The sequence below is a fragment of the Leucopleurus acutus genome, assembly GCF_964270905.1.
Source record: "Leucopleurus acutus genome assembly, chromosome: 4".
Classification (NCBI taxonomy): Eukaryota; Metazoa; Chordata; class Mammalia; order Artiodactyla; family Delphinidae; genus Leucopleurus; species Leucopleurus acutus.
Genome location: NC_139146.1, coordinates 37,839,911 through 37,864,163, shown reverse-complemented (window position 1 = coordinate 37,864,163; position 24,253 = coordinate 37,839,911). Strand labels below are relative to the sequence as shown.

At 44.6% G+C, this 24,253-nt stretch overlaps 1 protein-coding gene across 2 annotated transcripts in view; it reads left to right on the top strand.

Moving 5' to 3' along the window:
- SLC2A9 (solute carrier family 2 member 9) overlaps window positions 1-24,253 on the top strand; it is a 184,869-nt gene that overhangs the window by 34,550 nt on the left and 126,066 nt on the right. For both annotated transcript variants that reach the window (XM_082837699.1, XM_082837700.1), the window contains exon 5: window positions 13,978-14,123. In XM_082837699.1, the coding sequence (XP_082693825.1) occupies window positions 13,978-14,123 (146 nt within the window). The remainder of the gene's footprint in view (window positions 1-13,977; window positions 14,124-24,253) is intronic.

Below are 24,253 nucleotides of genomic sequence, written 5' to 3'. Positions count from 1 at the left end.
CCTCTTCCATGGGGTTTTCAGGGTTCCAATGAGCAGCAAGAGGAACAAGTCCCAGTGTGCAAGTGCTTATCAAGTCTGCTTGGACACATCTGCCAGAGTCCCACTGGCCAAGGTGGGGCCCATGACTGGATGCAGAGTCAGGGTCAGAGGCATCTAACCACCCAAGGATGTGGACTCAGGGAGCATGGACAAAGTGGAGACCACACAGCAGCAGTCTGCCTCCCTGTCTTAGCCCCTTTCTCTCATCTGGGGAAGGGGAATACTCCCAAGCTTCCCTTGTTAGGGAATGTAAAACTTAATGGTATGCTGTGTGTGCAAAACAAGTACCTTCCAGCCCCCATTACCTTCCCCCAACACCAATAATGATATCGTTGCCATTATTGTTGTTGTTATCATTTACATTCTTAGTTGATACGATGCAGATCCAGGATTTGGACCGATGGTCGGGTTTCGAAGACCCTGCCTGCTCAGGAGAAAGGGTGGCGAGATGGGAGCATCTAAAAGTCCTTTTCTAATGGAGGCCACTGAAGTCTCTCTTTCTGGCAGCTTTGTATTTTACCCATTTAGCCTCTTTCCTGCTGCTTTGCTTGTCTAGCTATTCTGGGGGAGGTGACACTTACTAGTTACACATAACTGGTTGCTCTCTGAATTTCCTTCATTAAAAATAAGCTGAGTATCTTTTCCAACCACAATGCTATGAGACTAGATATCAGTTACAGGAAAAAAACTGTAAAAAGTACAAACACATGGAGGCTAAACAATATGCTACTAAATAACCAAGAGATCACTGCAGAAATCAAAGAGGAAATCAAAATATACCTAGAAACAAATGACAATGAAAACACCATGGCCCAAAACCTATGGGATGCAGCAAAAGCAGTTTCCAAGAGGGAGGTTTACAGCAATACAATCCTACCTCAAGAAACAAGAAAAATCTCAGATAAACAACCTAACCTTACACCTAAAGCAATTAGAGAAAGAAGAACAAAAAAACCCCAAAGTTAGCAAAAGGAAAGAAATCATAAAGATCAGATCAGAAATAAATGAAAAAGAAATGAAGGAAATGATAGCAAAGATCAGTAAAACTAAAAGCTGATTCTTTGAGAAGATAAACAAAATTGATAAACCATTAGCCAGACTCATCAAGAAAAAAAGGAAGAAGACTCAAATCAACAGAATTAGAAATGAAAAAGGAGAAGTAACAACTAACAATGCAGAAATACAAAGGATCGTGAGAGATTACTACAAGCAACTATATGCCAATAAAATAGAAAACCTTGAAGAAATGGACAAATTCTGAGAAGAGCACAACGTTCTGAGACTGAACCAGGAAAAAATAGAAAATATAAACAGACCAACCACAAGCACTGAAACTGAAACTGAGATTAAAAATCTTCCAACAAACAAAAGCCCAGGACCAGATGGCTTCACAGGCGAATTCTATCAAACATTTAGAGAAGAGCTAAAACCCATCCTTCTCAAACTCTTCCAAAATATAGCAGAGGGAGGAACACTCCCAAACTCATTCTATGAGGCCACCATCACCTTGATACCAAAACCAGACAAAGATGTCAAAAAAAAGAAAATTACAGGCCAATATCACTGATGAAAATAAATGTAAAAATCCTCAACAAAATACTAGCAAACAGAGGCCAGCAGCACATTAAAAGGATCATACACCATGATCAAGTGGGATTTATCCCAGGAATGCAAGGATTCTTTAAAATATGCAAATCAGTCAAGATGATATACCATATTAACAAATTGAAGGAGAAAAACCATATGATCATTTCCATAGACGCAGACAAAGCTTTTGACAAAATTCAACACCGATTTATTATAAAAACTCTCCAGAAAGTAGGCATAGAGGGAACTTACCTCAACATAATAAAGGCCATATATGACAATCCCAGAGCCAACATCATTCTCAATGGTGAAAAACTGAAACCATTTCCTCTAAGATCAGGGACAAGACAAGGTTACCTACTCTCACCAGTATTATTTAACATAGTTTTGGAAGTTTTAGCCACAGCAATCAAAGAAGAAAAAGAAATAAAAGGAATCCAAATTGGAAAAGAAGAAATAAAACTGTCACTGTTTTCAGATGACATGATACTATACATAGAGAATCCTAAAGATGCTACCAGAAAACTACTAGAGCTAATCAATGAATTTGGTAAAGTAGCAGGATACAAAATTAATGCACAGAAATCTCTTGCATTCCTATACATTAACGACAAAAAATCTGAAAGAGAAATTAAAGAAACACTCCCATCTACCATTGCAATGAAAAGAATAAAATACCTAGGAGTAAACCTACCTAAGGAGACAAAAGACGTGTATGCAGAAAACTATAAACCACTGATGAAAGCAATTAAACATGATACAAACAGATGGAGAAATATACCATGTTCTTGGATTGGCAGAATCAACACTGTGAAAATGACTATCCTACCCAAAGCAATCTACAGATTCAGTGCAATCCCTGTCAAACTACCAATGGTATTTATCACAGAACTAGAACAAAAAATTTCACAATTTGTATGGAAACACAAAAGACCCTGAATAGCCAAAATGATCTTGAGAAAGAAAAACGGAGCTGGAGGAATCAGGCTCCCTGAATTCAGACCATACTACAAAACTACAGTAATCAAGACAGTATGGTACTGGCATAAAAACAGAAATATAGATCAATGGAACAGGACAGAAAGCCCAGAGATAAACCCACACACCTATGGTCAACTAATCTATGACAAAGGAGGCAAGAGTATACAGTGGAGAAAAGACAGCGTCTTCAAAAAGTGGTGCTGGGAAAACTGGACAGCTACATGTAAAAGAGTGAAATTAGAACACTTCCTAACACCATACACAAAAATAAACTCAAAATGGATTAAAGACCTAAATGTAAGGCCAGACACTATAAAACTCTTAGAGGAAAGCATAGGCAGAACACTCTATGACATAAATCACAGCAAGATCCTTTTTGACCCACTTCCTAGAGAAATGGAAATAAAAACAAAAATAAACAAATGGGACCTAAAGAAACTTAAAAGCTCTTGCACAGCGAAGGAAACCATAAACAAGACAAAAAGGCAACCTTCAGAATGGGAGAAAATATTTGCAAAGGAAGCAACTGACAAAGGATTAATCTCCAAAATTTATAAGCAGCTCATGCAGCTCAATATCAAAAAAAACAAACAACCCAATCCAAAAATGGGCAGAAGACCTAAAGAGACATTTCTCCAAAGAAGACAGACAGATTGCCAACAAGCACATGAAAGGATGCTCAACATCACTAATCATTAGAGAAATGCAAATCAAAACTACAATGAGGTATCACCTCACACCAGTCAGAATGGCCATCATCAAAAAATCTACAAAGAATAAATGCTGGAGAGGGTGTGGAGAAAAGGGAACCTCTTGCACTGTTGGTGGGAATGTGAATTGGTACAGCCACTATGGAGAACAGTATGTAGGTTCCTCAAAAAACTAAAAATAGAACTACCATATGACCCAGCAATCCCTCTACTGAGCATACACCCTGAGAAAACCATAATTCAAAAAGAGTCATGTACCACAATTCTCATTGTAGCACTGTTTACAATAGCCAGGACATGGAAGCAACCTAAGTGTCCATTGACAGATGAATGGATAAAGAAGATGTGGCACATATATACAATGGAATATTACTCAGCCATAAAAAGAAACAATTCAGTTATTTGTAGTGAGGTGGATGGACCTAGAGTCTGTCATACAGAGTGAAGTAAGTTGGAAAGAGAAAAACAAATACCGTATGCTAACACATATATATGGAATCTAAAAAAAAAGATCATGAAGAACCTAGGGGTAGGACAGGAATAAAGACGCAGACATAGAGAATGGACTTGAGGACACGGGGATGGCGAAGGGTAGGCTGAGACGAAGTAAGAGAGTGGCATTGACATATATACACTACCAAATGTAAAATAGATAGTGGGAAGCGGCCGCATAGCACAGGGAGATCAGCTCGGAGCTTTGTGACCACATAGAGGGGTGGGATAAGGAGGGTGGGAGGGAGACGCAAGAGGGAGGGGATATGGGGATATATGTATATGTATAGCTGATTCACTTTGTCATACAGCAGCAACTAACACAACAATGTATAGCAATTATACCTCAATAAAGATGTCAAAAAAATAAGCTGATTCAAAGAGAGATGCCATTTTTACAAAACCGCATATTCAAGACAAACGTCTTTTAGACCATTTGTCCTATGAGCTTTTCAAAAAGAAACAGAAAAAAAAGTAAAATCAACAGGTGGGGATAAAATGCACTCCTGATTTCTGGAATGTGGCCTCTTGGAGTTGAGCCAAGATGTGGAAGTTTTGTGTCATCTATTCTCACCAAACCCTCTCAAAGCACAGAGACAGATGTGAGGGCATTTAAGGTGAGGCAACTGGTCAGAAAGAAAGAAAATTGCTGGTTATGAGGTGAATTGCTGCCCTTCTTGAAATAAATAATTTAAAACCAAATGAGAAGCCTGGAGGATTTTCAGGTGGTTGTGCTGCTCAAACCAGGTTCTCGGGGGGAATATTTGGAACCATTGCAGAAAACATCGGACTGAAGTGTCCTATTTCTAAAAGGCTTGGAGCAAAAATAAACACACTATTTTTACATTGAAACAAACATGATGAAGCATATGGCGTTGGAGGGCAAATCCTTGCTGATTGTAAAGTCAAGGTGAAAGAGTGCAGAGGTGTTTTGTGTTTGTGGATGATTGTGTTGGACAGGCTCCTGCCACAGCGTTCCCAGAGCTGTCCACACTCCCAGGGGTGCAAGCCCACATCTCCTGCATTAGCACCTCTGCAGTGGACAAGCCCAAGTCACTGCATTAAGTGCTCTCTAGTGGACATGTTCAAGCAGCAGCGTTTAGAGAATCATAGGGCATGGACATGAGATCAGGGTCAAGGACTTGACTTCAAGTTCTGGCTCTACCACTGACTTGCCAGGTGACCTTGGGGCCATCAGTTCCCCTCTCTGGGCCTCAGTGATGTAATCTAGAAAATAAGGAGAATGAACTCTGGTAGCTGAGGTTTCCACCAGCTCTAAAAATCTGCTCTGGCTCCTTTTCGTTCTCCCCTTAGAGCTACTACCATGAATGTCCTCTTTAGGCTTCCAGACCTCACATGCCACATGTAGCTCTATCGTCTACTAATTAAACAACACCACAGTATAGGAGACTGAGAAATAAAGGCATAGGGCAGAAACACTGGCCCTCCTGGCTGGTGGGGTCAGCCCATGTATATCATGTGTGGACTTACCCAGCTACCTCTGCCGCAAGCTCCCAGCAATGGTGTGCACCACTCTGACAAGCAAATGATTTATTATTTATCATTATTCTGCCTACTGCTCCCAAAGGTGTTCACATCTTATTCCCTGGAACCCATGAATATGTTAGCTTACATGGCAAAAGGGACTTTGCAGATGTGATTAAATTCAGGACCTTGAGATGAATAGGTTATCCTGGATTCTCCAGGCAGGTCCAGTGTAATCACAGGAGTCCTTGTAAGTGAAAGAGGGAGGAGGGGAGCCAGAGTCAGAGAAGGAGGCGAGATGATGAAAGCAGAGACTGGAGTGACGAAGTTGCTGGCACTGAGGATGGAAGGGGCCATGAGCCAAGGAGTGCAGGTGTCCCTAGAAGGTGGAAAAGGCAAGAAAACGGACTATTCCCTAGAGCCTCCAGAAAGACCACAGCCCTGCCAACATGTTGATTTTAGCCCATGTTGGACCCATGAGTCCCATTTTGGACTCATGCCCTGCAGGACTGTCTGAAAATAAATTTAAGTCACTAAGTTCATGGCAATTTGCTATGGCAGCAATAGGAAACCAACAAAAACACTAATAATATTATTAATTTATTATTATGACTTGAGTCAGATTTTAACATGACAAAGAGAGGGTAAGGTGCTCAGAAGAAATGGATTCTCGTCCTAGCCTTTCTACTTACTAGCCCGGTGGCCTGAGAAAAGCCTCTTTTGCACATAAAGTAGAGATAATGACATCTACCTAACAATATCCAGGTACTAAACAGGTGTGTGTGTCTATGTGTGTCTACATCTGTGTGTGTGTCTGTGTGTTTGTGTGTCTGTGTGTGTGTCTCTATGTATGATTGTCTCTGTGTGTCTCTGTGTCCGTGTGTGTGTTTCCCTTCAATAGCACAACTCTCTTGGACTCAGAGCTCTACCTGCATTTGCATGTGAGGAGATGGAGCCTCAGGGGGTACCTTGCCAAGGTCTCACAGTTCAGATGTGTCTGGGCCAAGGTGGGAGCCAGGGGTGCCTGACTCCACACTTTTCCTAAATTGCTCGGCTTAGAGGAACCAGAGGGATAATGTGGGTCAGGACTTTTCTCTTTCCGTTTTTCCTGTGCAATGATTACATTATTTATATTTAAATGGACTCATTTTTTTAAAGTTAAATAAATAGATTTGAGAAGGAAATAAAACACATCCTGGCCTGTAAGCCAGGCCCTAAATGGTCTCCCCCACCCCCCGCCCCATTCCCTCTCTGAACCACCACCATGTGGCCTCAGGGACCACCCCATGTGAAACTGCAACTCTCCCCACCCGGGGCATCCCTGTCCTCCCTCCCCGCTTGATGTTTCCCTAGAGCTCTTATCACCATCTAGCAGGCAGCACACTCTTCATGCTTATGCTCAGCCTCCCTCCAGAACCTCCCTCCCCAAGATGCAACTACACGACAGCAAGGCTTTTCTACCTGTTTCATTCATTGCCATTGCCTTGGCTTCTAACAATGACGACCTCTCAGTATACACTCAGTAAATATTTGTTGAATGGAGAACAAACCATTTCTTTGCCATATATATATAGAGGGGGGGGGGAGGGAGGGAGGGAGGGAGGGAGGAAGAGAGAGTTCTGCTTTAGAATAAAATGGTTAGAAAAAGCATCTGTTTAAAGGTATCAGACAGCTACCGAGGCATGGGGGGACTTATAGGACCACAATCTGGGAAAGGAGTGAAACCCAGAGAGGTAAGCCCTGCATTTGGGGCAACTTTTCCTCTAGAGGTATCTCCCAATTCCAGAATGATGGCTGAGAATCTGAGATGCTTAGTAGACCTTCCAACAGATTCATGGGGCTGAGGAGGAGGAATTGGAGTTGAACTCCTGCCAGGTAGGAAGGTCGCTAGTCAGCACAGGGCTACGCCATAGGAGCAAGAGTGAATCATAAATAGATCAGATCTTCAAATCACTTCAATCACCAACGGATTTGTGGTAAGCTGGGATTGCTCATGCCTCTAGCCTCTCACCCTGCCAGATGCATACATCCAGAACCTCAAATTATTTTTACAGTTTTCATATACACTCTGATATTCAATCCAAAGTAGCCAGACATACAAGGAGAAAACCAAGAGAAATAACATCAAAAATAAACTGATAGTGATTCTGAAAATGGCAGCATTAGACACAGCCATTAAAATAATTATGCTTAATATGTTCAGATAATCAAGAGATAACGTCAAGAATTTTGGCATAGAAATGGTAGCTATGTTTTGACTTACCAAATCGAAATTCTGGGACTAAAAAATACAAAAACTGAAAAATGCAAAAAATGCAAGAACTTAATGAATGGTTTTACCAGCAGAAAGCATGCACCCGAAGCAAGAATCAGGGAACTAAAGCATCAAAGATCAGAAGAAAGCATCCAGGTTGAAGCATGAAAACACAGAAAAGAGGGTAAGAAATGTCTGGGAAATTGTAAAGATGTCTAACATACATTAATTGGAAAATCAGAAAGAGAGTAGACAGAGGATGGAGAAAAAACAATTATTGGAAGATAATGGCCAACATTTTTTCTTTTTCTTGATGAAAAGCCACAAGTCCAAGAAGCACTATGGATCCCTAGTAGGGTAAAAACAAAGAAAACCACAACTCTGCACAGCTTAGTAAAACTTCTGACAACCAAGGGCAAACAGAAAGTTATTATGAAAAACAATCAGGATAAAAAGATATGTTACCTTCAAATAAGTAAGAATAAAATGGAAAGCTGGCTTTTCAACAAAAACAATGGAAGACAAAAAAACAGCAAAATGATATTTTCAAAGAGCCGAAAGAAAATAACTGCCAACCTAGAATTCTCCAACCAGTGAAAATATCTTTCAAAAATAAAGGTAAAATGAAAACACCTTTTCAGTCAAACAAAAGCTAATAAAATTTATCCCTAGCACACTTGCACGAAAGAAACTAATTACGGAAATATAAGTAGAAAATCCTCATATGTTTGGAAATTAAGATGTAAGTGAGGTGTACTTCTCAGTAACCAGGGGACAAAAAAGAAATCACAATGGAAATTTTAAAGTAGTTTGAATTAAATGATTATGAAAATACCACATAAGGCATATCAAATTTTGTCAGATACAGCTAAAGCCATGTTTAGAGTAAAATTTATAACCTCAAATGCATAGAGTCTAAAACATGAAAGGCTGAAAATCAATGATCTAATATTCCATCTCAAAGAAGTTAGAAAAAGAATTTTCATTAGAGAACATCAGCAAAGACAAGTGAGTTCTAGAAAAGATTAATAAAATTGATAAACCCCTTGCAAGACTGTTTATAAAAAGAGAGAAAAAGAATTGATAACTAATGCTATTGGCTTGGCCAGAAAGTTCGGTTGTGTTTTTCCGTAAGATCAGAATGGATAGATCCTGAAGCATTAAAAACATAAGAATATATCATGAACATGTTTATAAAATATATTTGAAAACTTTAGATAAATGTACAAATGCCAAGAAAGAAAAAACTTACCAATACTGACTTAAGAAAAAATAGAATTTCTGTATAGTCCTATTCTATTAAATAAGTTGAACATGTAATTTAAAACCTTTTAACAAAGGAAATGCAAGGCCCATATGGCTTCTTTAAGAAAGAATAACACTAACACCATACAATCATTTCCAGAGGGGACACTCCCCAACTCATTTTATAAAATGAATGTATCCTTGATTGTATATCCTAGTAGGAGCTTTACAAGAAAGGAAAATTACAGGCCAATAACATTACAAAACAATGATTTTGCAGTCATATATGTATACACTTTCGGTTATCCATACATGTGCACCAAAAGATTTGTACAAGAATATTTATGGGGCACTATTAGTATTTTTAAACTTTATTTTATTGAAGTGTAGTTGATTTCCAGTGTTATATTAGTTTCCAGTGTACAGCAAAGCAACTCAGTTATGCATATATCTAATAGTTTGTATCTGCTAATCCCAAACTACCAATCCATCCCTCCCCAACCCTGCTTTGGCAGCCACAAGTCTGTTCTAAAGAGATTGTCTGTGAGTCAATTTCTGCTTGATAAACAAGTTCATTTGTGTCATATCTTAGATTCCATATGTAAGTGATATCATTTGGTATTTGTCTTTCTCTTCCTGACTTCACTTAGTATGATAATCTCTAGTTGCATCCATGTTGCTGCAAATGGCATTATTTTGTTCTTTTTTATGGCTGAGTAATATTCCACTGTATATATGTACCACATCTTCTTTATCCATTCATCTGTCGATGGACATTTAGGTTACTTCCATGTCTTGGCTGTTGTAAATAGGGTCACTATTAGTGTTAACCCCAAACTGTCCATCAATAGTAGGGTGGATAAATTGTGGAATACTTACACATTGGAATACTACACAGCAATGAAAACAGACAGATTAGAGCTACATGCTACAACACTGATGCATTTCACAAACATAATATCAGCAAAAGAGGCAAGAAATAAAAGAAGTACATATTCTCTGATTCCATATGCTAATCTTTGGTGATTGCAGTTAGGCTGGTGGTGATCTTTGGGAAGGAGGGGAAGGATAGTGATTCTGAGGGAGCACAGCATGGGGGCTTTCTGGGGTGTTGGTCTTGTAAGTTGATTCTTTTTTTTTTTTGCGGTACGCGGGCCTCTCACTGTTGTGGCCTCTCCCGTTGCGGAGCGCAGGCTCCGGACGTGCAGGCTCAGTGGCCATGGCTCATGGGCCCAGCCGCTCTGCAGCATGTGGGATCGTCCCGGACTGGGGCAGGAACCCGTGTCCCCTGCATCAGCAGGAGGACTCTCAACCACTGCGCTACAAGGGAAGCCCGTAAATTCTTAACCTGGGTGGAGGTTACACAGCTGTATACATTTTGTGATGATTCATCAAACTGCACACATATTATTTGTGCAATTTAAAAATGTGTGTCATACTTTAATCTTCAAATTTAAGTTTATATTCAGTGAAACGCTTAGTTTTGGACTGGACTCATATTTTCCCTCAATCCCTTCTGCTTTGTATGGGCTAAAATGCTACTTCTGGAACTAGACTCTAGGAGGAATCTGGAAGTTAGGCTAGCTCTGTGTGAGGGAGCCTATCCCCAGTTGCTCCTTTCATTGCATCAGGCCACGTACCCTGAGGAAGCGGAAGACTGTAAAGTGGTTCTGGAAGTTGTGAACTGCTCGGTAGATTGGAACTGTTGTTGATGTTTTAGATGAGAGGCACTCTGCCCTCTGTGCACTTGGAGTCTGCAGCCCCTGTAGGACTGGCCTTTGAGGCCTGTTCCCATAGACCACAATTAGAACCGCACCAGCCTGCCGGTCTGCAACTCCCAACCACTGGCGACCCCAGCAACCTCACCTTTACCGCAGCCTTGGTTAAATAAATAACGGTAGAGTGAAAGTGCCTTGGGGACCCAATAGACTTTGATCAAGCACGTGTGCTGGGTCTGGTGCTGTTCTCCGAAGGAAATTTTCTGTGGCTGGAAGTGGGGAAACAGACAATATACAAGTACAGGTGACCCTTGAACAACGCGGTGGTTAGCGGTGCCAACCCTCAGTGCAGTCGAAAATTCACGCGCAACTTTACAGTCGACCCTCCATACATGTGGTTCTGCATCTGCGAATTCAACATCGGATTGTGTGGCACTGTCGTACGTATTTAGTGAAAAAAAATGTGAGTATAAGTGGACCTGCATGGTTCAAAGCCATGCTGTTCAAGGGTCCCCTGTAAATACCGAACAAGATACTTAGAAAAAGCACTGAGTGCCATGAGGAACATAAGACAGGATGGAGAGATAAGGAGTGACGGGGAGGGATTGATTTTGACGGGTGAAGGCCTCCATGAGGAGGTAGGGCAGTTTCCTATGGCTGCTGTCACCAAAAACCACAACGGGGGTGCTGAAAACAACAGAAATTATGCTCTCAGAGTTCTGGAGGCCAGAAGTCCAAAATCAAGGTATCTGCAGGGTTGGTCCCTTCTGGAGGCTCTGAAGGAGAATCTGTTTCATGCCTCTCCTGGCTTCTGGTGCTGCCGGGAAGCCTTGGCATTCCCTGGCTTGTGGCAGCATCACTCCAATCTCTGTCTCCATCTTCACGCGCCCCTCTTCCCTCTGTGTCTCCCTGTGTCTTATCATCTTATAAGGACACCAGTCATTGGGTTTAGGGCCCACCCTAATCCAGTGTGACCTCACCTTAACCTGATTCTATCTGCAAAGGACCCGTTGGGTCGCATTAGTTCCCGTTAGTGGGAGGTAGTGAGGCTGAGCTGAGACGGGAAGGACAGTGGGGCGTCAGCCTGTGGAGCTGTGAGGACAGAGGACTCGGGATAAACAGAACGACAAAGGCTGATATCCCACGATCAGAATGAGCCTGAGTGTCTGGTAAATCGTAAGGCTGGGGCACCTAGGGGGGAAGAATGGCAGGATACAGGGTCACAGGTCAAGAGGGGCCACTCAGGTGTGTGGGATGCTTGGTGCAGCGACACGAGCCCAGGGTAATCAACCATCCTCATTTGCCCGGAACTCAGGGGCTTCCCGGGACAGTGCTAAAGCCAGGATGGTCCCTGGCAAACTGGGATGAGTTGGTCCTCCTACAGCCGGCTACCTCCTCATGGCTCACCACTGGTTTAGCCAGCAGCATCTCATTTTTGCCCGAAATTTCACAATGGGCAAGGAAGAAGAGTCTCCATTAATTGACAGTGTCCTGTGTGCCTTTCACTCTGCTAAGCGTTCTCCAGGGATTCAGTCTGCGCAGGCGCCCTGTGAAGGAGGCGTTCTTCCTGTGCCAACTGTGTGCCACGTCCATTACCACAACCATGCCTCCTCTTTCCTACCAGCCGTATCATTTCCTTAATAGCTTTTCGTGAGATGATGATGATTATTATCCCCAGAGGGTAGGGGGAGTGTCAGGGTGAGGACCTAACAGTTTTCCAAGTGTCCATCAAGTGACCAAAAGTGAGCCAGGTGCTTTATATGTAGTAATTTTATTCCCACCGCAACAGGAATGGACAGCAATTATGACCCTTCTTTCATAGATGGGTAGGCGGAGGCTAGGAGAAGCTAACTCACTTGATCAAGGTCACCTAGTGAGGAAAGCAGGGCTGTGGGACTTGAATCCTGCGCCTTCCTCTCTATCCCACTGCTAAGCAAGAAGGTGCCACACTGATCCGTGGCCACTTGATTTCTCCATGAGGCCAGATGCTCTCAATATGTGTGTTTGGGATAAAAATTCAGATAGCATCTGGTTTGTGTTGCAGCTTTGGAGATAATTCCTGTCTCTTTGCACCTTAAGCGTGTTTCCCTTGTGTGCCGAACCAGAAGAAGTTATCCTGGGCTGAGATGCAATGAATGAGATGCTCAGCTTATAAATTGGGCAGCACATTCCCTTCACTATTTCTTTTTAGGAAGGGCTTCCCTGAATGCTAGAAACTGGGGTGAATCCAGCTTAAGATGAAACACATCGATTGGTGCCTAAAGTGTGTCGGGAACTGTACTCTAACCTCTAGGCATCAGGAGGCCAGGGCAGGAAAGAAATTTTTGATTGCCCAAACAATCTGGTGAAAAATTAGAAGACAATAGTAGTTAGTGCTAGTAATGCTGACTTGTACGCTGAGTGAAACGCTGAGCAAATCTCAATGAACTCTCATAGCAATCCTATGAAGTCAGACTCAGTTCTTATCCCCAACTTGTAGATAGAGAAACTGAGGCTGAGAGAGGCTAACTCTCTCAGCCCGAGTCCTCAACTTTTGTAAGTTGCAGGGATTTGACCCAGGAAGCAGTGTGACTCAGAGTGTAATAAGCAAGCCACGAATCTGCCTGGGATAAGTGCATTTGTAGACCTTCATGGGTCTATAAAGGGTCTTAAGAATAACCCTGCCCCGAAATGAGTAGAAAACAAAGTTTCTTGAACCTGACAAGGCCTCATGATATTTTTACTAACAGAACCTCTATGAGTGCAGAGTATTATGTTTTATGAGACATATTTATAACTATTACTTTTTAAATAGAAATATCAGTCATAAGCCTTTGAACACATAAATTTATCTCAAAGGTTATGAGACCCTATGTGAGTGACGTCATCTATAAAATGCTGTACAATGGGTTTAACAGTATCTGTCATAACTGAGTTCCATGATTTACCTAAGGAGGTGCCGCTAGCTGGCGGGAAAGTTCAAGTTCTAGAATCAGAGACCTGATCTACTGGGCAAATAATCTCCTGGAGCATTTTTGGATGTCCCTTGGTGATTTGGGAAAGTTACTCAACCTCTCTGTGCCTCAGTTTTCTCATATTTAGAATGGGGATAATGATAGTACATTTACTTCAGAGGGTTGTTATTTAAAATAGATAAGTTAATATAGGTAAAGAGAGAAGGAAGATCCCTGCTACTTGGTAGGCACTATGTGCGTTGGTTATTATTGTCACCACCGTCACCATCACCACCAGCATCACTGCCATCAGCTACCACCATTTCCCCTCCTATGAAATCCACCTCCCAGCCATACTCTATGGAGTAAATAATAAAGTGCATGTTAAAATGTTGACAATTTGTGCAGAGTGCTGGGAATGGTGTTGTGGCTACAGCACTATTTTTGTCAAGCACAGAACAGAGGGAGGTGCTATGACCAGAATCTTCCTTGAAGAAGACAGCTCTCTCACTGCTGCCATGCTTCCTTCACAGGCATCGCCCTCAGTGTACTCCCCATGTACCTGAGCGAGATCTCACCCAAGGAGATCCGCGGCTCTCTGGGGCAGGTGACCGCCATCTTCATCTGCATTGGCGTGTTCACGGGGCAGCTGCTGGGCCTTCCTGAGCTGCTGGGAAAGGTAAGTGTGGCTCCCCAGCCAACCACGTCTGTTTGCACTTCATGTCACCATCTCTGCTCCCCACGTCCCTTGCCAGACAAAGGGTAGTCAGAGGTGAGCCCTTCCTCCAAAAGCTTGTCCTTATGTCCTAGAATTCTTGGGCATTCAAGCCTTTTGCTTATTATTGGACAAGAGTTGTTGTTGAGTTTCTTTGATTGGGTTTGATTTTTTTTTAGAAAATAAAAAATATACAAAAAATTCCAACCTTACAGAATGTTCGAATCCACCCATCCAATAGCTATTGTTAACAGCTCAATAATTTTCATTTAGGCTTTTTTCTTTGCTTATCTAAACTTATATGTACATAGTTTTGTTTTGTTTTTTAATGGAATCATGCCATATACATTGTTCTGTTACTTGCCGTCTTCATTTAATAGATTCTGGGCATCTTTCCAAGATGTTTGGCTTCACTCTACCTCACTCTTGAGCCTTTCTTTCCCACATTAATATGTAATTGCACAGTCTTCTGTTGTTGGCTTTCTGTTTTGGAAACAGGAAGGCCTGACTTTAAATCCCAGTACAGGCATGTACTTGCTGTGTGGCCTTGGCAAGGAGAAACACCTCACCCACGTAAAATCAGTTTTAAAAATTGCTGCCTTTTCAATGAAATCACTCATTTCATTGAAACATTCAGATATACACACAAATATACATATAACTATATAAGTTTTAACATCCTCATGTCTGTTCTTTGTATCTTCTCTCTTGACTTAATTTGATTTTGCTTTCTCTCTCTTTCTCTCTCTTTTTTTTTTTTTTTCTGTTTTTTTGACAACACTGCAGGGCTTGTGGGATCTCATTTCCCCGACCAGGGATTGAACCCAGGCCACGGAAGTGAAAGCGCTGAATCCTAACCACTAGATCACCAGGGAACCCCCTGCTCTCTCCCTTTTTAAATAACATGTCCAAAGGGTTGCCTCTAATTTTGCTATTTGAAAGACTAAACTCTGTTATCCATTTTATTGCTTTCCAATTTTAATTTCTGCCTTTTCATTATTATTCATACATTTTTTTTCCTTGAACATAGATTTGCCAACATTCCCAAAATTTTAGTATGCCACTTTCTCAATGTTATTTTTCTAAATAATTTGTCATTTTGATTCCATATGGGGAACAATTAATTAGAATAATGTTTTCAATTCCTAAACAGATGTGACTTTGTTCTTGTCACTCACTGCCAGTTTATTTTGTTGTGTAAAGAGAAAGTAATCCATAAATTCCTCCCTTGGGGAACACATTAAGGTTACTTTGGCCAGTTTGCAGTCACCTTTTAGAAGTATCCCATGTTTGCTCAAGGACAGTAGCTTTTTCTTGGCACATTGTAACACAGAGAATTGGTAATACAAAATGACTATGATGTCATCACAACAATTATTGTTAATCTACAAAATGCTAAGGAAAAATTTCACACGAGATTAAAAAGAGGTGAGAAAATGTGATTCTATCATAGACAAATGAACTCCAAAGGGCAGGGCACAGAGCAGCCCAGTTGCAGCTGCAGCATCGAGTCACGGGCATGCGGGTTCTGGTGCCAGACTGCCTGGGTCTGCCTTCCAGCCCCACCACCACACGCTGTGGGACTTTGAGTAAAGTTTCTGAACCTCTCTTAGCCGTTTCCTTACCTATCAATGAGATTACAATGGCATCTCTCTCATGGAGGTTTCTTGTGAGGCTAGAAGAAGGAAACAGATGTCAAGCATTTGGAACAGTACCTGGAGCTGGTGGTAAATAGACGTCAGCCAATAGCTCATTTAATTCATGTAGCAGCCCTTGGAAATGAATATTATTACTTTCTATGTTAGAGGTTAAAGGTTCAGGCTCAGAGAGGTTTAATAATTACCCCAGATGGCTACAGCAAGAAGGCAGTGGAGCCTGGTTGGAGCCTGAGCTTCCTGGCTTTGAAGCCATGACCTCTGTGCTGTAGGACGTGCAGAGCGGGACTTGCAGATGGGGAGCGCAGGGAGGCGTCCCCACAGTTTAGAGTCCTGGCACAGGAAGTCAGGCAGGCCAGTCCTCTTCGGTCTCATATGTTTCTCATGTGGCCCCAGCCCCTGAGCTCGTGAGAACACTTCTTTTCTGTGAGCTTTTCATCTTGAACTCTGTCCTTCGTTCAAGCCCAGGAAGAAAAATCCGTTTGATTTTTATAAAAATATAAGACACGTATTCATCCACGTTAAAGTGGATCCAAACAGCCCAACACCACTTTCACCTGGTGAGAATCTTCTTTATTTCTCCAGTGACTTAGAAATCACATCTTTTCCCTTTGAAATGAAGGATCTCATTTGGGGCACGCCTCAGATGTTTTCTATAGCCGGAGAAAACATGCTGGTGGGTCGGCAGCAGCCACACGATGAATCTCCTTTGATGGAAAATAGGAAAAAAACAAAAAAATTAGAGGGGCTTCCCTGGTGGCACAGTGGTTGGGAGTCTGCCTGCCGATGTGGGGGACCTGGATTCATGCCCTGGTCCGGGAAGATCCCACATGCCACGGAGCGGCTGGGCCCATGAGCCATGGCCGCTGAGCCTGCGCGTCCGGAGCCTGTGCTCCGGGAGAGGCCACAACAGGGAGAGGCCCGCGTATCGCAAAAAAAAAAAAAAAAAAAAAAAAAAGAGACTGTCCCCTCCGCATCCTTGCTGCCACTTCAGAGGTCCTCACAGGGTGATATCCAATCTCCTTCAGACGACCTTCCGAGCTCTGAATTTTCTCTTTTAGATAATTCAGCCTTTCTAATGGGGCAGTGTGAGTCCTGTTAGCTCCCTGTGTCGGCTCTAATTGAGTCTTCCCCTCCAACGGTAGGAAAAAGAATTCTGTTCTGTGTGGGAAGGGCTCTGGCATCTATCAAGTGTTAGAGCTCATGTCTGAAAATTGCAATTTTTAAGGTTGATTTAGTGACCACTTCCAGCTGTAGTCAGAGGGCTGCCAGTGCAGATATCCTTAAAGTGTGATCTGTGCCCCCCACCGATTCCTGCTGAATCTGAAACTCTGGGGGTGCGACTTAGCAATCTGTGTCTTAAGAGGCTCCCCCACCGGGGAATCTGATGCCTACTCAGTTTTGAGAACTCCAGGGAGAGTGATTCAGAGCGAGGACCCTGGGACCAATGCCTGGGGTAGGATCCTGGCTCTACTACCCACTAGCTACGTGGCTTTAGACACAGCTAACCTCTGTGCATCTTTGTTAGTAAAATGGCAATAAGTGTGCACAGCTCACTGAGTTCTTGTGAGAATTAGATGCAACGATACACTTACAGTTCTTAGGACTCACTCCCTAAATATTAGCTCCATTTGGCTTCACTCCATATAAGGCATATGCTGGACCCCTCACCGCCTCACCTCTTCCCTGTGAACCATCAGAGTTAGCTGTTCCCACCTCAGTCTTCCTCAAATGACAATCCTCTCTTAAGAGACTTGCTTTGCTCTGCTACAGAGTCAAGTAGTCATCCACGTGACGATCTTTCCCAAGCACAGAGGTCAGAGGTCTCAGTTCTTTGTATCATCATAGATCTGACAGTGGGGTCCGTGACACTGAGATGCTCCCTAGGTGTGGAGGGAATGCACAAACTTTCCTTGACCTTGGAATGATGAAGAAAACCCCAATTCATGAATTCTCTAATGTTTTTTTGCTCCTGAGAGCACAAGCGAAGCCCTGTGCTCATCAGCTGTGATGTGTGTGGGCAGGCATAAGGCCACCGAGTGCTGTGCTGTGGCTCTGGGCTGTCCCCTCTCCTGACCTCGAGCTCCTCATTCCTAAAAGGAGGGACCTACATGGAAGTCACTCCCAGGCTCCTGTCTGCTCTAGCTGCTGTGTGATGGCTAATGCCGTGGGTGGCGCGTGCCCCTGGGCTGTGGCCGCTTCAGCTCGGCCCGTATCTCAGTTTACAGGCAAGGAAGGTTGAAGGGATACAAAGGTACATTTAATTGATCTTGAAGTCATGCCATCTAGAATTTTAAAGACAGTCTCTGAAGCTTGCCTGAACTTTGCCGTCCTGTCTTTGAGACAGCTTCAGGGGAAAACGGTTAGCCCAGCTGCTCTCTGAGTAGGCGGCCTGGCGTGGGTGTTGGAAAGAGAGAGTTTCCTGAGCCCCAAGAAGGAAGAGATGGGTGACTCTGGAGGTTTGCTTGGTCCTAAGTTGTGCTGCCCTGTGACTCACATGGCCCCAGCAGCCAGACTTGCATGCCTCAGAGGGAAACCTTGAAGGCAGAACAGTTCAGCAAATGTCAGGCAGAGAGCAGGGTCATTGCATCCTCAGACCTGGGCCCTGAGCTCCAAAAGTTCACATTTGCTGTGGGCCTCTTCCACACGTTAACTCATGGAATCCATGCAACCACCCTATGGATTAGGTACCGTCGGTATCATCCCCATTTCACAGATGAGGACACTGAGGCAGAGAGAGATTTACAAATGTGCTCAAGGTCACACAGGTAGCGAGTTGCAAAGCTGGGATTTGAATGCAGGGTGGTAGAATTCCTGCTGTTTTGGCCTTGGCCTTTCTCGGGCAGAACCCAGCTCAATAGAAGTGCTTATAACAAAATGCTCCCTGCCCACAGCCAGGTCTTACTGTCTGTGGTCCAGTATAACACGTTCTCTTCACACAAATGCTTCTGAACAGCAAAGGTACACCCTTATCACCTCCAGAAGTTTGGCCATTTTATCATCATCCCCATCTCATGAGGCTGTTGGAAAGACAAGATGGATCTGAAATGCCTTGTGATCTACATATTGCTGGACAGGTGTCCAAAGAGATTACATCACCTGCAGCCTCCAGCGCTCTTTGTGCAATGGCTCATTCTCCCTGGGGGCACTGTCATCATTAGACCCATTTCTCAGATGAGGAGAGCAAGTCTCAGGGATATTCAGTGCCTGATTCTGGGCTGCATGGCTGCAGAGGAGGACGGTACCCTCAGCCCCTGGCCACCCGGCCCAGCCCCATCCAGTGCACCCTGTAGCGGCCACTGTCTCGGAAATAGGTCCTGAGCCATCTCATGCAGGCCCCTCACCACCCTGGGATGGGGGGAACCTTACAGGTAAGATCTGAAGTGACGCCAGGAGGCTGAGCCTCCAAGATGGCAGCTCAATCCCATCCTGATCTTTGATTTGCCCGACTGTCTAGTGCAAGTCACTCAGTGCCTCTGAGGCCCAGTCCCCCCATTTGGAGACCAGGGGGGCAGGGATGATCCTTCATTCACACAGCAAAGGAGGAGATGAAAGGGTGGAGCAGGAGACCTAGAATTTGCAAGCAGTGGGTTTCATCCACATCATCTCACTTAAATTTCATCTCAACCTGGGAAATAGGTTCTGTCATCATCCCATTTTACAGGTTGGAAAATGGAGACTCAGGGGAAACCTTGCCCAGAGCTATCTGGCCAGTGATCTTGGACATGATTTAAACTTGGGGAGGCATTACGAATGTGTTATCGTATGTGAGACCCTCAAGCACACTGCTCAGTCCTTCCCTTCATCTCTGTGAGGACAGTCGTGTTCATCCTTGGAGCATGTACCCTTCACCCAGAAGACTCGCAGAAGATGTTATTGAATACATGGGTAAGAGCTCCACCCCCATTTCCGAAGGAGCTGTCCTGTTTCAGGAACCGTGCTGAGCTCTTCACTGTCTGATGTGATCCCCACAACACACAACAATCCTCTAGGACCTGACTGCTATTATTATACCCGTTTTGCAGATGAGCAAACCGAGTCCCACAGGAAGTTGGAGAACTTGCCCATGGCCACCCACTAGCCAGGGAGTCTGGCCCAGACCCTTGCTCATATCGCCCTGTACATCTGTAACCAAAGCAGTGCAGCCCAGGACTCTCACTTGACAGGGAGCTACTGCCCAAGACCCGAGCACAAAGTCTGGGGCACTCCGTGGCGCTTCGCCCAGATCCAGACTGTGGTCGGGTGCCCTCTAGTGTCTGCAGCCTGCAGGAGCCCAGGCCCCCATTTGGACTTTGTCTGTTGGTGATGTATTCATTCATTCAACAGACATTTATTGAGCACCTACTGTGTGCCTGGCACTGTTCTAGGCTGTATACAGCAGTGAACAAAACAGACAAAGACCTCTGACCTCACGAACCTTGCATTTTGGTGGAGGACATAGATCAGAGGCAGATACATATTTGAAGTCAGTCAGTAATGAATGCTGTGAAGCAGAACAAAGCAGGAACGAGGGAGAGGGTGGCGAGGGAGGCTATTTTAGACAGGTTCTAGGCAGGCAGGGTCGGGGGGAGAGGCCTCTGGGGCTGAGATGCATGTGAAGCATGGGAGCAGCAGCAGAGGCGGATTGCTGGGGGAAGAGTCCTAGCGCTTTCCCAGAGATGCCTCTCCGGTAACCCTCACCTAACCTGGCTTCTTCCCACCCACTGCTGGTCCTGTCCACCTCCTACCAAGTCTCCAACTGATGCAGCGCCTCTCCCTCCCCCACCACTGCCCCTAAATTCAGGTGCTCCTCACTTCTCCTCTGGACCACTCCAGGAGACTTGCATCTGTAATTTCTACCTCATATAGCCATATAATTCTGACTAACTCAAATCAACCAGTATTTATTGAGGAGACACAATGCACCAGACCTCACAGAGATGAGACAGGCAAAGTCCCTGCTTGCAAGGAGCTCACTGCTAGAGGGGCAGATGGAAGGGACCAGAGACAGTGGCGTTCCGTGCAGAAAGCCCAAGGGTGGAAAGACCACCAGAGCAGCCCTAAGGCAGCAGAGGACGCCCAGGGAAGCCTTTCTGGAGAGGGTGGTATCCACCTTAAGGACAAGGGGACAATTAGGTAGCCAGGTGGTAGGGAAGGGAGACACCATTCCAGGTAGAACAAATGGCTAGTGCAAAAACAAAAATAAAAATAAGAAGATTGAGAGAGAACTAGGCACATTTGGAAGCAGAGTGGCTCGATAAGAGTGCCACAGATTGAATGAATGACAACATGAATGAGTTAAGGCACTGAGATGTTAGCATTGCTTTAAAAATCCAGCCCCATGTCCTTGGTGTGCAGAGAATGGAGGGTCCTCAGAGGCAGAGGGGATGGGAGCATGCACATAGGTGAAGCCTAGCTCCTTATAGATGAGGAAGCAGCACCCGAGGGGTGCCACGCTTGTTCATTGGTGGGTTCAGCAAAGAGCCGCCAGGGGTGTCCGTGTCCAGGGAAGGGGCACCAGATAGCTGACAGAGACTCCAAGGGGGACAGAGCACCCAAGGAGCAGGGACAGTGGCTGATGAAATTAGATGGGAGCCCCGGATTGTGGGTAAGCTGGCCTTTAACTCCTAGACTTCCCGCTCGTGTCTGAAAGGTGAGTTTCATACACTCAACCCAGACACGAAGTCACAGGCTCAGCGTAGCAGATCTAATCGCAGACACGCTCTTCAATTAGGATGGGCAACTTGTGTTGGCTCAGGACCACAGCAAAGGGAAAAAAGAAGCAACATCTCTTGGCTCCCAACCACGTACCAGGCCCACGCTAGGATATCGCAGCTGTCAACCTCACAGCAACCCTGCAAAATAAGTGTTAATTACTCTTCTCATGCGATTCCAGAGAGAACAAGTAATTTGCTTAAGGCCCCAGAGCTAGTAAGTAGAAGAACCAGAACTGAACTTGGGTCTAATTCTGAAGCTGAGTGGGGCTGTGAAAGGCCCAAGGTTATGGCCCAAATTTGTGACCCAAAGTCTTGGAGCTCATTGGTAACTAGGCTGGTACCTGACCACTGGCAGTCACACCTTCCATGTCCCCAGAATCTAGGTCATCCATTGGAAAGTCCAAATCATAGGCCGTCCTTGTGCTTCTGTGAGCCTCAGAACAAACCACATTTCTTTTTTTTTTTTTTTGCGGTGCGCGGGCTTCTCACTGTTGTGGCCTCTCCCGTTGCGGAGCACAGGCTCCGGACGCGCAGGCTCAGCGGCCATGGCTCACGGGCCCAGCCGCTCCGCGGCATGTGGGATCTTCCTGGACCGGGGCACGAACCCATGTCCCCTGCATCGGCAGGCAGACTCTCAACCACTGCGCCACCAGGGAAGCCCCAAACCACATTTCTTTGTCTTCCTTTCTTGAGCTCCATTTGGAGGACACTGATCTGATCACAGATGAGCCACAATGAGGATTTGTAGCAGGAGGTGACAGACGAAGCCCTGGTATGACTGGATCTGAACAATGAGACCCAGAAACCAGGATGATTCCGCTAGAGCACAGGAGCTTGCGAAGGGGTTCATAATGAGCTTCAAGTTCAGGCAGCATTATTTAGAAAAGAATGCTGGTTACCTAATTCCCTCGGGAAAGAGAACAGTGATCTCTATAAACGTATTGTCAGAGAAATTGGACTGCTCAGGTTAAGAGCACAGAGCTGGGTACCACACTGCCTGGGGTGGGTGGACCACTCTGCCATTTATAAGATGCATGACTATGAATGCATTCATCACTTAACTTCTTGGTGCCTTTGTTTTCGCATCTGTCAACTGGGAATGAGGCAGGGGTGTTGTGAGGGTGAAATCGAGTTACTCTGTATGAAGCACTCAGCAAATTCACACGTGCTCAGTGTCTGCCTGTCACTGTAGGTTGGCCTGGGGAGGCACTCTGCAGGTCAACAACCTTCAAACATTGCATGGATTTCTCTCTCTATAATGAGGAAGAGACAAAGTTGATTTCATGGAAAATTTTGCTGCAGGACTTTTAACCTCTCTCCACCTCTCCAGCCACGGTTTCCTTATCTGTAACATGGGAATAATAGCTACTGACCTTACTTTCCCATAAGATTGCTTGAGAACCAAGCAAAGCAGAAGGCACTCAAACCCTTTGAAAAGCAGAAACATGTTGTAGGAAGCGGGTAGGGAGCTGGCGTTTCTTGAAAGGTGACCCTGCGCAGGTCACTTCACTCACGTATGGCACTTGGGACAACTTTCTGAGAGGTGAGTGTTACGCCCTGGGAGGGTAATTTCAGTATTATTTCTAAGACAGGAAAATGCGAGGGTAATCATACAGCGATGTTCTTGAGGTGTCTTTTGTTGTTGAAGTCAGAGTCAGACCATGAATACGTACAGTAAGTCCCCTACATACGAACGAGTTCCAGTCCGAGAGCATGTTCATAAGTCCAATTTGTTCATAAGTCCAACAGAGTTAGCCTAGGGACCCAACTAACACAATTGGCTACACTGTACCAGCTATATCACCGCTGATTTTACGCTTGCTTCCAGACATCCTGGGCTTGAAATAAAGATACTGTACTACTGTACTCTATACAGTACTGGACAGTAAAGTACACAGAAGCACAACCACTTGTAGAGGACGCACACAGGTGACAATGTACACCAGACACGTGAACTAACTTACGTGATAGGACATGCAAACACATGTTCTCATCTTTCAAAGTTCGCAACTTGAAGGTTCGTATGTAGGGGACTTACTGTACCTGAATCAGCAATTCTAGAACAACACGTTTGCTGCAATGACCTGAGCATCTTAGCGTCTGGATTGTACCCTGTGGGGTCAGGTTGTGTTGACTTCTGCAAGATCTGGAGTGGAGATGGTGAGAGACTGACCCATCATAAAGTGGTGTAGCGTGGTGCAGACACAGCTGGGGACATGGTCCCCACCTCAGGGCTCTGTTAGCTGCAGCCAGCAGGGTCCCCCCTCTGGAAGATGGTTGTGGGGACATCGAGGTCATGGGTTCCATGGACTTTCATTGACCGGTGCTGTGAGACCCAGCTTGTGACAAGTAACAAGCAAGGTGCATTCAACCCTTTTACAAAGCATCCCTTCGGAAGGTGACTGTTTCTCCCTCTCTGAATGGCTGATGCACGGACCTGCCCCTCACCCTGGTGGAATCCGTTTTGGTAACCGCGTGAGCCACTGGAGCTGAGCTCGAGTGATCTCTGATGAGTTCTGTACAGAACTTTCTACAGAGGAGCAGGATTGGTTCAGCCTAATATCATCTGCATATAAATTCACTATTTAGCTAGCAGCTGCCGCGAGGGAAGGCGATGGGTATTGCCTCGCACTGAGAACCACGTGGTATCAGGAATAATGTCACAAAAAGAGCCCCGTGCACAGTTCAGAAGAGCCACGCTCTTATTCACCTCTGTCCCCCAATTTCTCACGTGAGCTTGCCT